The sequence below is a fragment of the Orycteropus afer genome, unplaced genomic scaffold (assembly GCF_000298275.1).
Source record: "Orycteropus afer afer isolate SDZICR_OR568_19922 unplaced genomic scaffold, OryAfe1.0 scaffold00440, whole genome shotgun sequence".
Taxonomy (NCBI): Eukaryota; Metazoa; Chordata; class Mammalia; order Tubulidentata; family Orycteropodidae; genus Orycteropus; species Orycteropus afer.
In genome coordinates, this window is record NW_006922027.1 from 611235 (window position 1) to 633674 (window position 22440).

Genomic DNA, 22440 nt, shown 5'->3' on the forward strand with positions numbered 1-22440 from the left:
CTTGGAAGCAGGGTTTTTGCGTGTGTCTGAGCCTGGCACAAAGGAGCAACCCCTTAACAACTAGAGTCTTTGCTGAACTTGAGCTGTGGGCCTGTGAATAACAGTACAACATCATCATTAGCAGCCCACTCAAAGCCCTAGAAACCACCTCTAGGTGGCAAGCTTTCCTCTATTTTCTCTTCCACTCCCACCTTCCCCACCAATAACCTCACTCACCCAATAGAAGAAATCACATTCACCCACCATAATACCTCCTGGTTTGAATTCTAAATCCTCTTTACAACAAACAAAAGACCCATATCTACATTCCACACAGTGATTCCATCATCACAAAGAAAACTGCAGACCAACCAAGCATACCTGAATTAACAACTAAAAAATTAAAATGCACCAGCTGCTCCACATTTTCAAAATATTAAATCATAAAACAAAGACAAAATAAAGCAATACATAACCCAGCAGTTAAAGAAAACCTCAAAATGTCTAGGAAACAACAGGCAACCTCAAATCAAACAAACAAAAAAAAAAAAGGATAAGGCATTAGAAGCAAAACCACAAACAAAGGTTTCATTAAACATGGAGAAATAAGAGGCAACAGAATTATCTGAGAAGGAATTCAGAAAATTTGTTTATACAGCTTTACAACAGCCTAAGGAAACCCCAAACACAAGCAAGGAGAACACAGACAGTTCCATGGAAGAACTCAGGAAAATCATTCAAGAACAAAATAACAAGATTAATGCACAATGAGATCTCATACAAAAACAGCAGTTAGAAATCCAGAAATCCAGAAGAGGAATACCAAAATTACAGAATTACACACTATAGAAGAGGCACAAAAGAGTAGGACAGAACTGGCTGAAGAATGCATATTCCAACTAGAAGACAAATCCCTGGACACTAGCCTGTATGAAGAAAAATTAGAACAAAGATTAAAAGAAATAAAGAGAATCTAAGAGTTATATGGGATGATATGAAAAGAAACAACATAAGATTCATTGGAATTCCAGAACAAGACGAAGCAAAAAAAACACCAAGAAAATTGTGGAACACCTACTAACAGAAAACTTCCCCCATATTATGAAGGAAGAAAAGATATTTGTCCAAGAAGCTCATAGAACCCCACACAAGGTATCAAACACTGAGGCATATTATAATGAAACTCTCCAAAACCAAAGACAAAGTAAAATTTTGAGAGCTGCCCAAGACAAAAGAAATATTACTTATAATCATCAAACAGGCTGAGCTCCAATTACACAGCAGAAACCATGCAGTCAAGAAGGAAATGGGATGGCATATATAAAACACTGAAGGAAAAGAACATCCAACCAAGAATCCTATATCCAGCCAAATTATCCATCAAATATGAGGGCGAAATCAAGGCATTCTCAGACAGAAATTAAGGGATTTTTGTGAAAACCAGACCAACCCTACAAGAAATGCTTAAGGAAGTCCTTCCAATAGAAAACACAAACAGAGATCAATGAAATCAGTATACGTGGCATCAACACTAAAACCAAACCAGAAATAGAAACTCAAAGTAAGAATATAAAACACTATACACTACAAACCAAGCAAGTCAATCAGCACACGACAACAGCAATTAACCTATTAGAGGGAATAAAACTTCTAGGTACAAACTTCCAAATGGAGAGGAAAGCAGGACAATGTCTTCATAGAACACACTGTTCTAAAAATGTAGAGACAAGAATGTACTCCAAAGCAACCACAGAGAAAATTAACAATCCTCCTAAGCAAATACAGAAGGAAGGAAAACATATGGGTTTAATAAGTACAAAACCAACAATAAAGAAGAAAAGAGAGGCAGCATTGGGCAACAAGGCAAATTCAATACAGAAAACTATATGGACCAAGGAAACACCAACAACATGGCAAAAAAACACAACAGAATGACAGCAATCAATTCACACCTATCATTAATTACGCTCAATGTGAATGGACTAAATGCACCAATCAAGAGAAACAGATTGGCAGACTGGATAAGAAAAGAAGACTCATCGATATGCTGCCTACAAGAGACCCACCTTAGACACAAAGATAAAAACAAATTAAGAGTTAAGGGATGAAAAAAAAAAATATACCAAGTCTATGGTAACCAAAAACAGCAGGAGTGGCAATATTGATTTCTGATAAAATAGACATTAAGACCCACCAGCCACTCCTCGGAAGGAAGGTTGGGCAATCCTACTTCCGTAGTGATACTGCCTCAGAAGCCCAAGGAGGGGTCGCTATGAGTCGGGTTTGACTCGATAGCACATAACAACAACAACAAGGTGAAAAACATCATAAGAGACGCAGAAGGACATTATATTATGCTGAGAGGGTCAACTGACAAGACATTACAATAAATATTTATGCACTCAATGAAATACAAGAAGCAAATATTAACTGAATTAAAAGGGACAACAGACAACTCTATGATAGTAGTAAGAGACTTTAACACACCACTTTCAAAGAGAGACAGGTCAACTAGAAAAAAATTCAGCAAAGATACAGAACAACTCAACAATACAATCAACCAACTCGACCTCATAGACATATACAGAGCATTTCACCCAACAAAAGTACAATTCACATTCTTGTCCAGTGCACATGGATCCTTCTCCAGAACAGATCATATGTTAGGACATAAAACAAGCCTCAATAAATTCAAAAGCACTGAAATAATATAAAGCATCCTCTCGGACCACAATGCTATAAAATTAGAAATTAATGATAGGAAGAACAAGGAAAAAACATCAAAACTATGGAAGTGGAACAATTCACTGCTCAAAAACTACTGGGTAATAGAACAAATAAAAACTGAAATAAAAAAAATCCTAGAAACAAATAACAATGAAGATACATCATACCAAAACCTATGGGACACAGCGAAAGTAGTATTCAGAGGACAGTTTATAGCAATAAATGCATACATCAAAAAAGAGGAAAGAAACAAAATCAACACTCTAACTCATCAACTCCAACAAGTACAAAAAGAACAACAAATGAATCCTACAGTATCTAGAAGTTAAGGAAATAATAAAGATCAGAGCAGAAATCAATGAAACAGAAAACAAAAAAACTACAGAGAAAATCAATAAAAGAAAAAGCTGGTTCTTCAAAAAGACTGATAAAATCCGTAGGCCACTGACAGACCTAACAAAATAAAACAGAAGATCCAAATCACAAGAATTGTAAATGAAAACGGTGTCAGTACAACAGAACCAATTGAAATAAAAAAGATACTGACAGACTATTAATAAAAAACTGTACTTCAACAGATTTGAGAACCTGGAAGAGATGGACAAGTTTCTAGAATCACAAGATCTACCTAAACTATCCCACTCAGAGACAGAATACTTGAATAGACCTATAACAAAAGAAGAAATTGAACAGGTCAAAAAAATCTTCCCACAAAGAAAAGCCCTGGCCCTGATGGCTTCACTGGAGAATGTTATCAAATATTCAGGGAAGAGTTCACACCTATGCTACTCAAGCTATTCCAGAACACAGAAAAAGATGGAATACTCCCAAACTCATTTCATGAAGCAAGCATAACACTAACATCAAAACCAGGGAAAGACACCACCTAAAAGGAAATCTATAGACCAATATCCCTCATGAACATAGATGTAAAAATCTTCAACAAAATCCTAGCCAACAGAATCCAACAACATTATCAAAAAATTAATACACCCTGACCAACTGGGATTAATACCAGGCCTATAAGGGTGGTTCAACATCAGAAAAACAATCAATGTAATCCACCACATAAACAAAACAAAAGAAGCATATGATTATATCAATTGATGCAGAAAAGGCACTTGATAAAACCCAACACCCATTCCTGTTCAGAAAAGCAGGGACAGAAGGGAAATTCCTCAACATAATAAGGGCATATATGCAAAGCCAACAGCCAACATCATTATTAATGGGGAAAGACTCAAGGCATTCCCCTTACAAACAGGGACCAGATAAGGATGCTCTCTATCACCAGTTCTGTTTAACATTGTATTGGAAGTCCCGGCCAGGGCAATAAGGCAAGAAAGAAATAAAAAAGCATACAAATTGGCAAAGAACTAAAATATCTCTATTTGCAGATGACATGATTCTGTACATAGAAAACCCAAGGGACTCAATAAAAAAACTACTGGAACTAATAGAGAGGTTCAGCAAAGTGACAGGATACAAGGTCAACATACAAAAATCAGTTGCATTCCTCTACACTAACAAAGAGTCCTCTGATAAAGAAATAAGGGAAACAATACCATTTACAATAGCTACGAAAAAGATTAAATATCTAGGAATAAACCACCAGAGACTCAAAAGACCTATACAAAGAAAACTATAAAACACTGCTACAAGGAACAAGGGCACTACATAAATGGAAACACACCTCGGAAGGAAGATGGGGCAATCTACTTCCGTAGTGATACTGCCTCGGAAACCCAAGGAGTGGTCGCTATGAGTCAGGTCCAACTCAATGGCACATAACAACAACAACAACACATTGTTCATAGGAGCTCTGATACTGCCTCGGAAACCCAAGGAGGGGTCGCTATGAGTTGGGTCCGACTCGACGGCACACAACAACAACAACAACAACAAGCACATTGTTCATAGGAGCTCTGGTGGGGTAGTGCTTAAGGCATTTGACTGCTAACCAGAAGGCTGGTGGTTCAAACCCACCAGCCACTCCTCAGAAGGAAGGCTGGGCAATCTACTTCCATAGTGATACTGCCTCAGAAACCCAAGCAGGGGTTGCCATGAGTCGGGTCCAACTTGACGGCACATAACAACAACAACAACCTCGTTCATGGATAGGTAGACTGAATATCGTAAAAATGTCAATACTACCTAAAGCAATCTACACATTTAACACAATCCCGATCCAGATTCCAACAAAATTTTTAAGGACATGGAAAAACCAATTACTAATTTTATATGAAAAGGGAAGAGACCTCAGATAAGCAGAGCAACAACAAAGTGGGAGGTCTCACACTCCTGGATGTTAAGAACTAGTATACAAACACAGTAGTCAAAACAGCCTGGCAGACAGACAGACCAATGGAACAGAATCGAAAAGTCCAGATATAGACAAATCCATCTATGGACAACTGATCTTTGACAAAGGTCCAAAACCCATTAAATGGAGAAGAGACAGCCCCTTTAATAAATGGTGCTGGCAAAACTGGATATCTACCTGTAGAAAAATGAAACAAGACCCATACCTCACCCCATACACAAAAACAAACCCAAGCTGGATCAAAGACTTAAATATAAAACCCAAAACTATATATTCTTATGCACATCAAAAGACTTTGTCAAAAGGGTATAAAGAGAACCTACAGATTTGGAAAAAATATTTGCCTATGACATATCTGATAAAGGACTTATCTCCAAAATTTATAGAAAACTTCAACACCTCAACACCAAAAAGACAAATAATGCAATTCACAAATGAGAAAAAGACTTGAACAGACACTTCACCAAAGATATACTGGCAGCCAATAAACACATGAGAAATTGCTCACGATCATTAGTCATTGTTGTTGTTGTTGTTGTTATGTGCCGTCAGTCGGCCCCGACTCATAGCGACCCCTCCTTGAGTTTCCGAGGCAGTTATCACTACGGAAGTAGGACTGCCCAACCTTCATTAGAGAGATGCAAATCAAAACAATGATGAGATCACCCCAGCAGTAATAGCAAAGTTCAACAGGTCAGAAAATAACAAATGCTGGTGAGATTGCGGAGAGACTGGAACTCGTGTGCACTGCTGCTGGGATTGTAAAATGGTACAATCATTGTGGCAAACAGTATGGCACTTCCTTAAAAAAGTGAAAACAGAAGTACCATTTGACCCAGCAATTCCATTACTAGGAATATAACCTGAAGAGGTGAAAGCGCACAAACAGACATATGTACACCTGTGTTCATCGCAGCACAATTCACTATAGCAAAGATATGGAAACAACCTAAATGCCCATCAACAGATGAGTGGATAACCAACTTATGGTACTTTCACACAATGGAATACTATGCTACATACATTAAAGAACAACAAGGGATACACAACGAGGATGAACCTGGAGGACTTTAGGCTGAGTGAAGTAAATCAACTACAGAAAAACAAGTACTTTATGAGCCCATTACTGTAAAAAGATAAAGAAGGGTTTGCTTGGGAAAGGGAACTCACTTTGTAGGTTACCGGGATGGGGAGAGAAGGGGAGGGATTAATTTCGGGCTAATTGGGGCCCACACGCTGATGTGGGTAAGGGGAGGGATATACGGAACGGATCTGTGACCACCATGATAACATTAGGAAATGGGAGGACACCGAATTGTGCACATAAGAGATAGATGACAGATGGTAATACCAACCAATGTGTCCACAATACTGTATTACCATTAACACTAAACACCAGGCTACAGATAAACACATAAACACCTGAGAGGATCAGATGGAAGTCAGTTAACAGGAGTATACTCTAAACCAAAGACAGATTTAGCTGAGGCTAATCTTGCACAGACACCATTGATACAAAATACCTGCAATCCTTACAGAAACAACAGAAGACAGATACAGAGTAATCCCTCACAGACACCCAGACACTATGAAGGAAAGACCCAATAGACCTACTGTCTCAGGACCACAGGACTGGGGGACACCAGACTCAACTGGCACAACAAAATACATAAAAGCCTTGTTCCTCATCCTACACTGGTGAGTAGCGACTGGGGTCTTAAAAACTTTCAAACGACCATCTAAGATGCAGCTAATGGTCTCCTAGTGTCGGAAGCGAAGAAGAATGCAAAAACACAAGGGCACTTGGAAGCAATCAGCCCTAGGACACAATGGCCCTCGAGACCAGAAGGAGAACTAGATGGTGCCCAGCTACCAATGCCAACCACTTAGCAAAGGATCAAATGTGGAGATCCTAAATAGAGTAAGACGAAAAATGTGGAACAAAATCCAAAAATTCAATAATGACCAGAATTACTGGTCAGATGGAGTCTGATGAGACCCCCAATACTATGGCCCTGGAATACATTCTGCGCCTGGAATAGAACTCACTCTCAGGGGCTGGCTCTCAGCCCAACAGTTAACAAGATGTACATGCAGACCACTCAACGCAGGATGACGCACATACTCTATGGTAATACATCCCTTAGAGCAATAGACCACGAGCACCAGAGGGGCAACATTCAAATTGAGGAAATGCAGGACAAACAGGATTGCGTAAATATGAGGGACATGGGGAGGGTTACTGGACAGGGAGGGGAGGAGTTAGGGTTGTGTTAGGGTTGCCCATGGTAAACGGGGAATGAAACTAAATGTACATGTAATGTTGAATATAAAACAAGCTCTAAAAAGAAAAAAGAAAATAATCAGGAAAAAAAGTCCCTTGGTGGCACAAACAGTTAAGGACTTGACTAACAGCCAAAGGAACCCACTGAGAGGTGTGCCTTAGAAGACAGGTCTGGTGATCTGCTTCTGAAGGGTCATAGCCTTGAAAATACATGGAGTAGTTCAACTCTATACAGGCTGGGGTCATCATGAGTCAGGATCGACCTGAAGACAACTAACAACAGGAGTAAATAAAACTAGGCATTAAGTTATCATTAAAAAAAAAAGGCACCCGGAATTCAGTCAAGTTCTAGCCTAAATCATAAGCTGCCATTCCATAAAATGGCTTTCACTGCCAAGACAGAAAAATAAGATTTCACATATAAGTCTGTGTTTCCAGCTTCTCTTTAAAAAGTAGGAGATCTGGCCCTAGGAGGCATCAGTGGTACCCTACAGAGTGGGGATGCAGAGAAGTGCTCTTCAGAGAGGCCTGCTGTCTCCACTTCTCCCCAGCCACACACTTCCTATAGAACCTATGTATGGGGCAGTATAAAAGCCAAACAACATGATGTGTGTGCAGGCCTAAGATCAAGGCCCAGAACTCAAAAGCCCTGACCCCTTCCCTGAGTGCTCCCATGATGGACATGTGAGACTGACTGACAGTGCAGTTCTGGAGGAGGTGCCTATACCAGTACCCTGGGCACCAAACTCACACTTATTTTAGTGCACTCAAAGGTAAGCTTGTAGTTAACTGCATGTCTCCTCCAGTCTCTAGCCATTTATTTGTCTACACCCCCAACTTGGCAGACCTGCGCTAAATTACCTTAAGTAAGGACAGACACTAGTTACCCCTATGAAATCTGCACATTCCTATCTTGCTCTTCTTCCCTGCCTATGCTGACACATCATGGTAAACTGGTAACTTACTAAACAGGTTATGTCCAGGTAATCACTTGTTTGCCCTAATCTCTCAGAAAAGTCCAGAGCGACGCCTGCCCTCTTTGAGGAGATCTGCATCCTGAAATTTCACAGTCTCTAAAGGCAAATGACCAATGACAGTGATGTAAGAGGATTTGACAATTACCACTCGCTCAGCCACAACTTGCAAAATCCTCTATGCACTCCCAGCCTAACGTGAAGGGTATCCTCTAACTTTTCTGCACAAGACACATCACAGCCTTGAGTCCTAAAATGATGTCCTCATAGCCAGGCTCTGTGAGATCAAAACTGATCTGTGGCTTTTGTGGAAAACTGTTAGTCCTAAATCAAGGGACCTGTAACCACAGTTGTGAAGGTGATCCCTGAAAACAGAAATAGCCCACTACCTAGTCTTTTAAAGTGACCGCACCTTGATCATATTTGTTCTTACATTCCTTTAAACTGGGGCTCCTAGGCTGCAGAGGTCTTTTTATCACTGAAAAAAATTAAGAAACAAGTTAGAAGAGCTATTTAGAGATAAACACTCAAGAGAAAGGCTGTTACATTATCAATATATTCACTCTTTACTCCTAAAACAGTTATTTTTGAATGTCAAAGAGCTGTTTTTTCTTCCCAGACAAAACTATGTTCCAAGAGAATGAATAGTTTCACAGTGTACAACATTACAAGTTTTTAAAGCAGTTGGGGGAATTGATGCCTGTTAGTAACAATTTTAAGCTTGCACTAGTATGCTAAAGTGCTTATCTTATCTATGTTTCACACTGAATAAAACGGTTGAACAACTGAATTCTCCATTACAACTCTGAAACAAATTCAAGAGCTTTGGCATAAAATATCATTCCCAAAGTCACAATTTTAGAGGTACTTTTCTCAACCATTGACCAGCTGCCAATTTTTTTTTTTTTTTTTTAATTCCTTTCCATTTTTCTACTGCCTCTGTTACTCTGTAACTTTATATATACCACTTCACTCACAGACTTCAATGCCTCCTCAGTAAAACAGCTAATACCACTTTACATGCCAAGAGTCAGAAGATCAGCCAAGGTATCCCTGGGTGTCTCCTCCGCTGCTAAAATCTAGTATGCTACTTCTGTTCTCTTAATTTAATGATGTATCTTCCAAGGCTTCTTTCATTTTCCACATCTAAATTTTATTATTCCTTTACCTCACCTACTATATACAAAGCTTTTCTGTTTCAAGTTCAACTCTCAACTTTTATATTTATATATATACATACATATATATATTCACATACATGTGTATGCATATATACATAACACAGCAAAAAGGACTTGGGGGCAGCCTCCTCTGACCTTCTCTAACGTCACAAGAGGAAGAAAGAATCACCATCAGCAGCTCTAGGTTTACTCCTATGAAGCCAGACATGCCCCCACCTTCTAGCCTTTTACCAATTCTGACACCAGCCGTCCCTCCCACAGCACCCTCCCACAGCACTTGCTACTTCTCTGCTGGATCTGATCATTCGTTGCAATGTCCACACAGAACTCACAGACAATATTCACAATTATGGGGTTTATTAGAGAAGTAACAGGCTATATAATTCAGGTTCAGGAACCTGTGCAGGATTCTATTCTTTGATCAGGATAGTTTCCCCTCCCCTCTGCTATACCCTCACACATACCGCTCTGGCCCCTGGACTGTCAACCTGGGCTCTGCCCTGCTCCAGCAAATGTTACTAGGATCTTTTAGCTGTGCCAATAGGTGCACCTAGGTGCACTGCACTCCATCAGCAAGGCTCTTCCCCAATGGCACTCAGCTTTCTCACTCTGTGTAAGCCTGCCGCTCTGTCTCATGCCTCTTGGTTCCACTGCAACCATCTCTCTCTGCTGGGGCATCTCTCTCTGCTGGGCATCTCTCTTTGCTGGGGTAACTTTGCCAAGGAGGTCCAGTGCAGGGATCTCAGGTCCAAGAACACACTACTTTACCTCCAGCTTTTCTCTCTTGATGGCAGTAAGATTCCCCCTTTGCCTCGAGGAGGGCTCATTTTGATCCTGACAGAGTGATAAAACTAACCAATCTACACACCTAGTAATCTGCATGGCCCCACCTAGTAATCCAGCTCTGGTAGCATAGAGCCTAAGGCATTTGACTGCTAACCAGAAAGCTGGTGGTTAAAAACCAACAGCCACTCCTCAGAAGAAAGACTGGGCAATCTACTTCCGTGGAGATACCACCTTGGAAACCTAAGGAGGAGTCACTATGAGTCGAAATTGACACGACGGCAGTGAGTTTGGTTTTTGGTACCTGGAGCTCTGGTGGCTTAGTGCCTAAGGCATTTGACTGCTAACCAGAAGGCTGACTGTTCACACCCACCAACCACGCCTTGGAAGGAAGATTGGGCAATCTACTTCTGTCTCGGAAGTCTATACTGCCTCAGAAACCCAAGGAGGGATCACTATGAGTCAGATCCAACTCGATGGCAGTGAGGGGAATCTGATGGTAGTTACAAACACTATGGCTAGAAAAGCCATACTATGTAATTCACAAACACGTATATATACACACACACACACACGCACACACACATATACATATATACATTTATATGTACATATATGTATACACACAACACACACACACATAGATATATACCTACACATACAAATAAACCAAACCCATCACCATGGACTCAATTCTGACCCTACGGAACCCTTTAGGGCAGAACAGAATTGTTCTACAGGGTCTTCAAGGCTGTTGCGGTATAGTAAATTACTTAGTGTGGCTTTTCTACCCATAAGTCTTTGTAAACTCCAAGGTGGGATTTTCTATGAGCAACTGAGGAGCTCCTGATTGCTGAAGCTATCCACCTGGGTTATTTCTGTTGGGCGTGGCACAATACAATATTCTGGGAGGTTCCCACTCTCTCTCAGGTGCTTAGAGTTCTGATGCTATGATTGGCTAGTTTGACCACCCTGCCGGGCTCAAAAGGAGGTCTCCTGGAGGCAGAACTCTCTCTGACTGCTAGTTGAGGAAGATGTGCTGCCGAAAGAGACACATGTTGCTGGGAAAGAGAACCAAGAGACACACATTGCTGAGTGAGACACTGAGGGACCAGTACTGCTGGGAAAGAGACTGTGAGAGACTGTTGGCCGAGGGACAGTGGGCTGGGAGAGAGACTGAGCATTTTTCTTGAACCCAAATTGTAACCTGGTGCTTCCCTAATAAACCTCATAATCTGTGAGTTCTGTGTGGCCACTGCAGCAAATTATCGAACCCAGGAGAGAGGTGGTGGGTGCTTTGGGAGGAACGGTTGGTGAAAGGGCTGGAGGGAGGCAGCATGTCTGGCCTTGCAGTAATAGGCCTTGGGTTACTGCTGGTAATCCTGCTTTCCCCTTGTAGGGTTAGAGGAGGTCAGAACATGTGGCCTCCTTGCCGTTTTTGCAGCTGTAAAATCCTTATGGAAGCATCTTTTTCCTGCAGAGGTGCTGGCAGGTTTGAACCACTGGTCTTTTGGTTAGCAGCCCAATGCTTTAAGCACAACACCAACAAAACCAAAAGCACACTGCTATCGAGCCAACTCCAACTCACAGTGACTCCCATTGGGTTTCCAAGGTGGTAAATATTTAAGGAAATAGATTGCTTTATCTGTCCTCCATGGAGCAGCTGGTCAGTTCAAACCAACAATCTTCTGATTGAAAATTAAATGCCTTTAGGCAATCTGACATTTGACGAGGCAGAGCTCCTACACCAACAGAGATCCATACGTGTGTGTGTATAAAACTTTTATTTATTTAGTTAGTTGTTGTTGAGAATATATACAAGACATATACCAACTCAACAGTTTTTACATGTACCATTTAGGGATTCTCATTACATTCTTTGAGTTGTATAAGCATTCTTACCCCTCTTTTTTGAGTTGTTCCTTTTCCATTACTCCCTGAAGTTCCTACCTAATCTTTCCGGAAAACAAATCAACAACAACAACAACAAAAACCTCACTGCTATCAAGTCGATTCTAACTCATAGTGACCCCCACTGGGTTTCCAAGGCTGTAAATCTTTACAGAAGTAGATTGCCCCATCGTCCTTCCACAGAGCAGCTGGTGGGTTTTAACCTCCACCCTTCTAGTTCATAGTCAAATGCCTTATGCACTACAATTTGATCCCAAAGCTTTGTTATTTTTTTTTTTTATTTTTAATTGTGATTTGGATGAAAGTTTACAGAACAAATTTATTTTCCTTACAACAGTTCATACACACTTTTATTTTGTGACATTGATTACAATCCCTACAACATAACAGCACTCTTCTCACTTACTCCGTGTGGTTAATATTTCCCTCTGTCCTTCTTTCCTATCCATTCCTGCCAATGCTTTCCAATCCATTCCTTTCCAATGCTGCCCTTCTGATCTCTTATGTTTGATTTAAGAAGTGCATACATACCTTCCTGGTGTCACTGATTACCTTATGACCTGTCTATTGTTTGGCCTAAAGTTGAGCCACAGGAGTGAGTTCAGATGCAGGCCCGAAGCATGACTAAGGGCCATTGTCTCCGGGGTTCCACCAGTCTCTATCAGACCAGTAATCCTGATCTATTATTTTCAAATTTATTCCACATTTTTCTCCCACTCTATCCAAGATCTCCTATTGTGGTCCCTTTCAGAGTGGTTCACAGTGGTAGCTGAGTATCATCTAGTTCTTGCCCCAGGGTCATGGAGACTGAGGTTCATATGGTCCATTAGTCATCTCTTGGACTGTTTTTATGTCGTTGATTTTCTTCACTCTACTTTACTCCAGACAAGGGAACTCTCAACTTTTAAAATAACCAAGAAGATAATTAGAAGTACTACTAGAAAAAACTACAAAAGAAACAAAATTTATAGGAAAATTACATTAGGAAAATATGAAAACAGCTATGTTATAATAACAAATGTAGAAAGGAAGATGGGTGACACTTTGAAAAGATCACTGCAGATTTACAGAAAAGGGATCAAACAAATAGGAAGAGACTGAGGGGGAGACCTCCATTAAGATAGCAGACTAAAGCATACATGCTACTCAGACCTTCTACAATACCAGAAACACCAAACTGATAAAGATGATAATCCAGGAACCCTGAGCTTCAAAAAAAGAATAAAGAAGTATATCAAATACTAATTAGAAGAAGAAACTGAATGAAAACAGTGAACATGGAGACATACAGAGGGTGACTGGCAAATCACCCGGCACAGCACGGTCATTTTGAATTATTTCAAGCAGCATTCCAATGACAGCAGGAATTAGATAACCAGCGCCGCTCAGCCAAGACTGCACCAGTGGTGTCCATACTGGTGGCTGGTAACCAGAAAAGTGTTATCTCTTGCTTACTCCCAATACCTTCCTGGTGACATGCAGTGTGGCCATCTCCCACCCCCACTAACCCAGTGGCCAGTAACAGCCCCTTACACAGCTTCTGCTCTGCATAATGTCACAGGTGCACCTTTGTGGATCAGGAGCCAGGTGAATGCCAACTCACATTTGGAAGCAGGCACTCCTGCAAATCAGGAAGCCTGCCCCTGATGCCTCCTTGGCTAGCAGAGTTGGCCACTACAGACTGGGCTCCACATCACCTGCCACATCCACAGCCAACAGAGTACACTGCCCCAGAGCAGGTGCTCAGCCTCCCATTACCCCCTCAGCTGGCAGAAGCACCACTCCAGACCAGGCATCTCACCCCCAAGGCCAGCAGAAGCACTGTTCCTGACTGGGCACCTTGCCCTCTATCACCTCCTGAGCTTGTGAAGAATGCCATCATGGACTGAGCACCCGGGACCCCACTGCCCTAGCATTCTCCTTTATTTTTTTTTTGTTTTCTTTCCCTTACCTGAGGGGGGAAAAAAAAAAAAAAAACTCACTACTATTGAGTCGGTTTCAATTCCTAGTGACCCCTCCTTGGGTTTCTGAGGCACTATCACTACGGAAGTAGATTGCCAAACCTTCCTTCCAAGGAGTGGCTGGTGGGTTTGAACAACTGGCCTTCTGGTTAGCAGTCAAATGCCTTAGGCACTACACCACCAGAGTGCCCTAGGAAACAACAGACAACCTCAAATCAAACAAACAAACAAACAAAAAATGGGACAAGACAATACAAATAAAAGCCCAAACTAAAGAATTACCTGTCATGGAAGAAGAACAAGCAATAGAACTATAAGAGAAGAAATTGAGAAGGTAGATATACAGGACTCTCCAAGAGCTCAAGGAAACCACAAACAGAATCAACGAGAAGACAGTACCCTGGAAGAATTCAAGAAAAACATTCAAGAACAAAATAACTAAATAAATACACAATTAGAACTCATACAAAACAGCAATTAGAAATCCAGAAGATAGACACAAAAATTACAGTTAGACAACACAGCGGAAAGACAAAAAAGTAGACTAGAACTGGATGAAGAACACATTTCCCAACTAGAAGAGAAATCCCTTGACACCAGCCTGTGTGAAGAAAAATCAGAAAAAAGATTTAAGAGACATGAAGAGAACCTAAGAGTTAGACGGGATGACGTGAAAAGAAACAACATACACCTCATTGGACTAACAGAACAAAAGGAAACAAACAAACAAAAAACCCACTGAGGAAATTGTGGAAGACTTAATAACAGAAAATTTCCCTCATATCATGAAGGAAGAAAAAAATACCTGTTCAAGAAGCTCAACATACCCCATACAAGATAGATCCCAAGAGAAAGTCACCAAAATATGTCATAATCAAACTCTCCAAAAGCAAAGACAAAGAAAGAATCTTGGGAGCAGCACGAGAAAAATGAAATGTCACTTACAATGGACAACCAATAAGACTAAGTTCTGATTTCTCGGCAGAAACCATGGAGGCAAGAAGGCAATGGGATGGCATGTATAAAACATTGAAGGAAAAGAACTTCCATCCAAGAATCTTATATCCAGCCAAATTGTCCATCAAATATGAGGGTGAAATCAAGATATTCTCAGACAAACAAAAATTAAGGGCATTTGTGATAACCAGACCAACCCTACAAGAAATGCTAAAGGGAGTACTTCCAATAGAGAACCCACAAAAGAGAACAGCAAATTAAAACCAGAAAACTTCACATTACTACTTCAAAACCAAATCAGAAATAGATGCTCAAAATAAGCTCATAAAATAATGTACACAGTGAAAAAAGAGTCAATCTGCAGATGACACCCACCAGAAAGCAAATCGTTGTTGTTGTTGTTATGTGCCGTCAAGTCGGCCCCAACTCATAGCGACCACTCCTTGGGTTTCCGAGGCGGTATGACTACGGAAGTAGATTGTCCCATCTTCCTTCCGAGGAGAGGCTGGTGGGTTTGAACCACCAGCTTTCCGGTTAGCAGTCAAGTGTCTTAGCCACTATGCTACCAGAGCTCCTAGAAAGCAAATAGAGGGAATAAAAGTTTTAATTACAAAACTTCCAAATGGAGAGAAAGATGGGACAATGTTTTTACAGAACTGATTGTTCAAAACTTAAGGAGACGAGAATTTACTTCAGAGTAACCAGAAAGAAAATTAACAATACCCCTAAGCGAACTCAGAAAGGAGAAAAACACATGGGCTTTTAGTAAGCACAAAACCAACAGTAATGAAGAAAAGAGAAGAAACACCTGATAACAAAATGAGCTCAACACAGAAAAATATTTGGAACAAGGAAACCACCAACAACACAACAAAAAACACAATATAATGACAGCAGTAATTACAGAAGCTCTGGTGGCATAGTGCCTAAGGCATTTGACTGCTAACCAGAAAGCTGGCGGTTCAAACCCATCAGCCACTCATCAGAAGGAAGGTTGGGCAACCTACTGCCGTAGTGATACCACATCGGAAATCCAAGAAGGGGTTGCTATGAGTCGGATCCAACTTGACCACAGTGCAAGCGTGCATGTATCATTAATTACACTCAATGTTAACTGACTAAGTGCACCAGTCAAGAGAAAGAGAGTGGTTGATTGGATAAGAAAAGAAGACTTATCAATATGCTACCCACAAGAGACCCACCTTAGACACAAATACAGAAACAAATTAAAACTTAAGGGGTGAAAAATACATATACCAAGCTAATAGCAACCAAAGAAGAGCAGGAGTGGCAATATTAATTTCTGATAAGTAGACTTCAAGGTGAAAAAGCATAAGGGACAAAGAAGGACATTATATGATGCTAAAATGATCAACTGACCAAAAAGACCTCACTGTAATTATTATCGACACACCCAATGAAAGTGCTCCAAAATACATAAAACAAATACTAACTGAATTGAAAGGAAAAATAATAGTAGTAGGAGACTTTAACACACTACTTTCAAGGAGGGACAGAACAACTACAAAAACACTCAACAAAGATAAAGAAAAACTCACGACAATCAACCAACTTGACCTCACAGAGATATACACTTCACCCAACAAAAGGACAATACACATTCTTCTCCAGTGCACATGGATCATTCTCTAGAACAGACCATACGTTAGGACACAAAACAAGCTTCAACTCAAAAACACTGAAATACTACAAAGCCAAAATTGTTTAACGATATGGAAAAACCAATTATCAACTTTATATGGAAAGGAAAGAGACCTCCTTCAGTAAAGGAGAAAAACAAAATGGGTCTCACACTCCCATATCTCAAAACCTACTATACAGCCACAGTAATTAAAACAGCATGGTCTTGGTACAATGATAGACAGACTAATAGAACAGAATCAAAAATCCAGAAATAGACCCATCCATCTATGGACAGCTGATCTTTGACAAAGGACCAAAACTCATTAAATGAGAGAGAGAGTCTCTTTAACAAATGGTTCTGGCAAACTTTGATATCCACTTGCCGAAAAATGAAACAAGACCCATATCTCACCCCATAAACAAAAACAAACTCAAGTTTGATCAAAGACTTAAAAGTAAAACCCAAAACTATAAAATTCATCAAAGATAAAACGGGCAAATCTAGGGGCCCTAATTTATGGCATAAATAGACTATGAAGCATAAACCAAAATCCACAGGAAGTGTAGATGACTGGGACCTTTTAAAAATTAAATTCTTATGCATGTCAAAAGATTTCTCCAAAAGGGTAAAAAAACAACCTACAGATTGGGAAAAAATATTTGGCTATGACATATCTGACAAAGGACTACCTCTAAAATTTATAGAAAACATCAACACCTCAACACCAAAAAGACAAACAATCCAATTCAAAAATGGACAAGGGACATAAACACACTTCACTAAAGACGATATGCTGGCAGCCAACAAACACATGAGGAAATGCTCACAATCATTAGCCATTATAAACTCCCTGCCATTGAGTCAATCCCGGACTCACAGCGACCCCTCCTTGGGGTTCGGAGGTGGCATCTCTACGAAAGCAGATTGCCCAACCTTCCTTCTGAGGAGTGTCTGCTGGGTTTGAACCGCCAGCCTTCTGGTTAGCAGTCAAATGCCTTAGGCACTACGCCACCAGAGCTCCCCATTAGCCATTGTGTTGTTGTTGTTATGTGACGTCGAGTCAGACCCGAATCATAGCGACCCTTCCTTGGGTTTCCAAGGCAGTATCACTACGGAAGTAGATTGCCCCATCTTCCTTCCGAGGAGTGGCTGGTGGGTTTGAACCACTAGCCTTCTAGTTAGCAGTCAAGTGCCTTTAGGCATTGAGCTACCAGAGCTCCTTAGAGAGATGCAAATCAAAACAAAATGAGATATCATCTCACCTCAGTAATAATACCAAAGTTCAACAAGACAGAAAATAACTAATGCTGGTGAGGTTGCAGAGAGATTGAAACTCTCATCCACTGCTGGTGGGACTGCAAATTGGTACAGCCATTGTGGAAAATGGTAAGGTGTTTCCTTAAAAAACTGAAAACAGAAATACCATTTAATCCAGCAATTCCATTACTAGGAATATATCCTTAAGAGGTGAGAGACAGGACATGAACACACATATGTACACTCATGTTCATCACAGCACAATTCACGATAGCAAAGAGATGGAAATGACCTAAATCCCCATCAATAGGTAAATGGATAACCAAACTATGGTACAATCACACAATGGAATACATTGTAACATTAAACAATAATGAAAAATATATGAATCATCTTACAGTGTGAATTTGGGGACATCATACCGAATAAAATAAGTCAGTTACAGAAGGACAAATATTGTATGAGCCCATTATTGTAAAAAGTCAAGGTAAGGTTTACTAAGGGAATGAAACTCACTTTGTAGGTTATTGGGGAGGGAAGGGGAGGGAAAGTTTCAGACTAGTTGGGGATCACATGTTGAACTAGGTGAGGGCAGGGATGGTATGGAAAAAGTCTGTGACCAGCATGATGACACTGGGGAAAGAAAGACACTGAAACATGCACATAAGATATAGACAACAGAGGCATATAATTGTTTATGCCTAGTATTGCATTACCACTAACATCAAACACCAGGCAACAGATAATGCATAGATAAGTGAAAAGATCAGGTGGGGTCGGTGAACAGGAACATACCCTAGACCAAGGTTAGATTTGTTGTTGTTGTTGTTGTTATGTGCCGTCAAGTCGGCCCCGACTCATAGCGACCCCTCCTTGGGTTTCCGAGGCAATATCACTACGGAAGTAGGATTGCCCAACCTTCCTTCCGAGGAGTGGCTGGTGGGTTTGAACCGCCAGCCTTCTGGTTAGCAGTCAAGTGCTTTAGCCACTATGCTACCAGAGAAGATAATCTTACATACGCACTTGTGCTACAAAACTAGCCACACACTTTACAAAAGCAACATAAAACAGAGTTGGAGTAATCTCTCAGACACAAGTACCTTGAGAGAGAGAGAATTACCGGGCCTGCGACTTGAGACCATAGTCACAGGGGACACAAAACTCAACTGGCACCACATAGTACATAAAAATATGTTCCACAACCTACTTTGGTGAGTAGCGAATGGGGTCTTAAAAGCTTCATAGCGGCCATCTAAGATGCAACTATTGGTCTCCTCTCATCTGAAGCAAAGAAGAGTAAAGAAAATAAACTCACTGCCATCGAGTCAGATCCGACTCATAGTGACCACTCCTTGGGTTTCCAAGGCAGTATCACTACAGAAGTAGATTGCCCAATCTTCCTTCTCAGGAGTGGCTAGTGGATTTGAATAGCCAGCCCTCTGGTTAGCAGTCAAATGCCTTAAGCACTATGCTACCAGAGCTCCTGAAGAAAATCAAAGGCATCTGGAAACAATTATTCCAAGGATATAATGGACCCCGAGACCAGAACTAGATGGTGCCTGGCTACCAATGCTAACCACTCAGAAAGGAATCAAACCTGGAGATCCTGGATAGAGTGGGAGAAAAACTGTGGAACAAAATCCAAAAGCACAAAAATGACCAGAATTATTGGTCGGATAGAGTCTGGTAGAACCACCAAAACCATGGCTCTGGATTACCCTTTGGACCTAGAATTGGACTCACTCCCATGGATTGGCTCTCAGCCCAAAAGCACAAAGATTTACATGCAGAACACTTATCCCAAGGCGATGCAACCACCTACTCTAAGGAGATACACCTCTTAGAGCCAATTGGCTGTGGGGCACCAGAGGGAGAGCATTCACATGGAGGGAAAGCTGGACAGACAGGAGTACATAGTTAAAAAGGACACAGGAAGGGGGTAGGCACAGGGACAGGAGGGGAGGAAAGTTTGTGATGTGGGAGATGGTAATCAGGGCATGAAATCAAATGTACACGAACTGCTGAACGTAAAACAAATTTTGCTCCGTAAATTTGCACCCAAAGCACAACAAAATTAAAAAATAGTAAAGGGAGTTGTTAGGACAGGGAACCAACAACAGCAGACAACCACCTGAAATCAACACACAAGAACATCGCCAAAAACCAACACAGATATAACCCACTGCCATGGAATTCATTCTCAACTCACAGTCACCCTATGGAACACAGTAGAACTTCCCATAGGGCTTCCAAGGACTGAGTAGAACTGCCCCATAGGATTTCCAAGACTGTAAATCTTTATAGAAGCAGACTGCCTCATCTTTCGTTTATGGAACAGTTGGTGGGTTCAAATCACTAACCTTTCGGTTACATCCCAATGCTTTAACCACAATGCCACCAAAACATTGAGAAGAATCCAAAACAAAATAAACCTTCAAGACTGAAAATAGATAACCAGAAAAATCAATATGAAAACTACAAAGCAAAAAATAATAGTAAATGGTGAGTCACAAAACTTCCAAAGGGAGAGGTAGTCAATATTCTGGAAGACTGCGAAAGGAACAGACCCAAAACCTGAAACTTCTTTTATTAGACATCAACATCTATACCTCCCTATGCTTCTCCTGCCTTATCAAAGGAAAACCTGCAAGACTGAATTCTCACAAAAATTGCCTAACAATTTAACTTTTGTTTGATGAGGGCTGGTCATATGCAGGGAGAAGGCTGGCACAGAAAAGGAGAACTAGAAGCCAGCTCTTGTCTGGATCACTAGGCGGGATCGAACATCTTTTCAGGCCTCCCTTCAGGAAAGTGCAAGTAGAGACAGGTTCAACACAAGACTTTTGACCAGGTGCCTCTCCCATGAGAATGCGTGGGGGGTACTCTGGTCAGCCAGCCGGAAGCGTAGCCAGAAAGGATGTGGGGGAGGGGAGGGCGAAAAAGCTATTGCTCTGTCGCGAACGGCGAGTGTGAAGGACAGGAGTATTGGGCAAGCGTGGCGCGAGAGGGGACCCAGAGAAGAATGCACTTATTTGGCGCTGGGTGGATTCCAAGCTGCAGAACTTGTCACGTACATCAGCCTCGCTGAAGCCGGTTTCCTTATCTGTAAAATGGGTTTTACTGTGGGCATTAAATGAGCTAGCGTACTCAGAGCCTTTGGCATCTTATTTACCCTGCAACTGTTATTGCTGTAACTTGTTAACAAAGGTCGCCTCTGGAGGCCTGACTTTGCGCTGCAGCGCCCGGCCTGTGGGCCCGGTTTACCTGCCGTCCTTGGCCTCCGGAGCTAGGCCATCGTCCGTGACAACCTGAGGCCCCAGGGGTCGACGCTGCCGTAGCCCGTCCGCCTCGCTCATGATGAGAACTCTCTTGCCGCCCCCTTGGGCACCAGCCAGTACTGAGCAGCACCTGCCTGGGTCCCCTACAACCTTTGGACCAGCCCCGCCCCGCCGTCGCGCCTGACCCACTTCCGCACCACGCACAGTTTGGCGAGCAGAGTGACGCAAAATCCAGATATCAATCCACAGCGGCGGTCCCGCCCTTTCCGGTCCTTGAGGTAGTGGCCTTCTTGGCGTCGTTCATTGGCTGTCTTGGTCTTGGCAAATTTGACTTGAGCTTTGTCTTGAGGTTGAGACGTAGGCGCTGTGGTGGCCTCACCCGGAGCAGGGCTCAAAACTGGGTTCAGAGCAAGTGCTGATTTCTCTGGCACCAAGAAGCGAGGGCCTTAATCTCAGACGCGCCTCTACTAGCCGCCGCTCTTGGCGCTTTCATCTTGTTTTATTTCTGACGGTGAGACAACAATAATTAGCATGAAGGACAGGGCTGGACTGAGATGTTAACCATTATGTGAGGGAAGATGGCGCTGTTTATTAAATGACAAAGACAGGTTCATACTCATACCAAATCCATGCCATTGAGTCGATTCAGACTCTTAGGGACACTATAAGAGTGGTATTGCCCTATAAGGTTTCTAAGGGTGTAAATCTTTACAGAAGCCGACTGCCCTTTCTACCACAGAGTAGCTGATGGGTTCCAATCGCCCACCTTTTTGGTTAGCAGCAGAATGCTGTAACTACTCGGTCTCCAGAGCTCCTCTGTTCATATAAAAAAAAAAAAAAAAAAAAACTTGTGGAGTCAGATCTGACTCATAGTGACCTCTCCTTGGATTTCAGAGGCCGTATCCCTAGAAACCCAAGGAAAGGTCGCTATGCGTCAAATCCGACTCCAGGGCAGTGCGTTTGGGTTTTTTTTGGTTCATCACTGCCGAAGTACATTGCCCAACCTTCCTTTGGAAGAGTGGCTGGTGAGTTTGAATGGCCAGCCTTCTGGTTAGCAGTCAAATGCCTGAGGCACAATTGCAAATAAGTTCAATTCTTGCTGGCTAGTGAGTTTGTTGCAGGAATATGTTTCTTACTCCTCTCCTACAACCAGTTATCACAACAGGTTGGAGGAGGAAAG

The 22440-nt window shown here is 41.6% G+C and overlaps 1 protein-coding gene across 1 annotated transcript in view; it reads right to left on the reverse strand.

Annotated features, from left to right (window-relative positions):
- Positions 1–21338, reverse strand: part of LOC103208467 (adipocyte plasma membrane associated protein) — an 89724-nt gene extending 68386 nt beyond the window's left edge. Inside the window, exon 1 of the mRNA XM_007954174.1 lies at positions 21247–21338. Coding sequence (XP_007952365.1) covers positions 21247–21338 — 92 coding nt within the window. The remainder of the gene's footprint in view (positions 1–21246) is intronic.
- Between the last annotated feature and the right edge of the window lie 1102 nt (positions 21339–22440).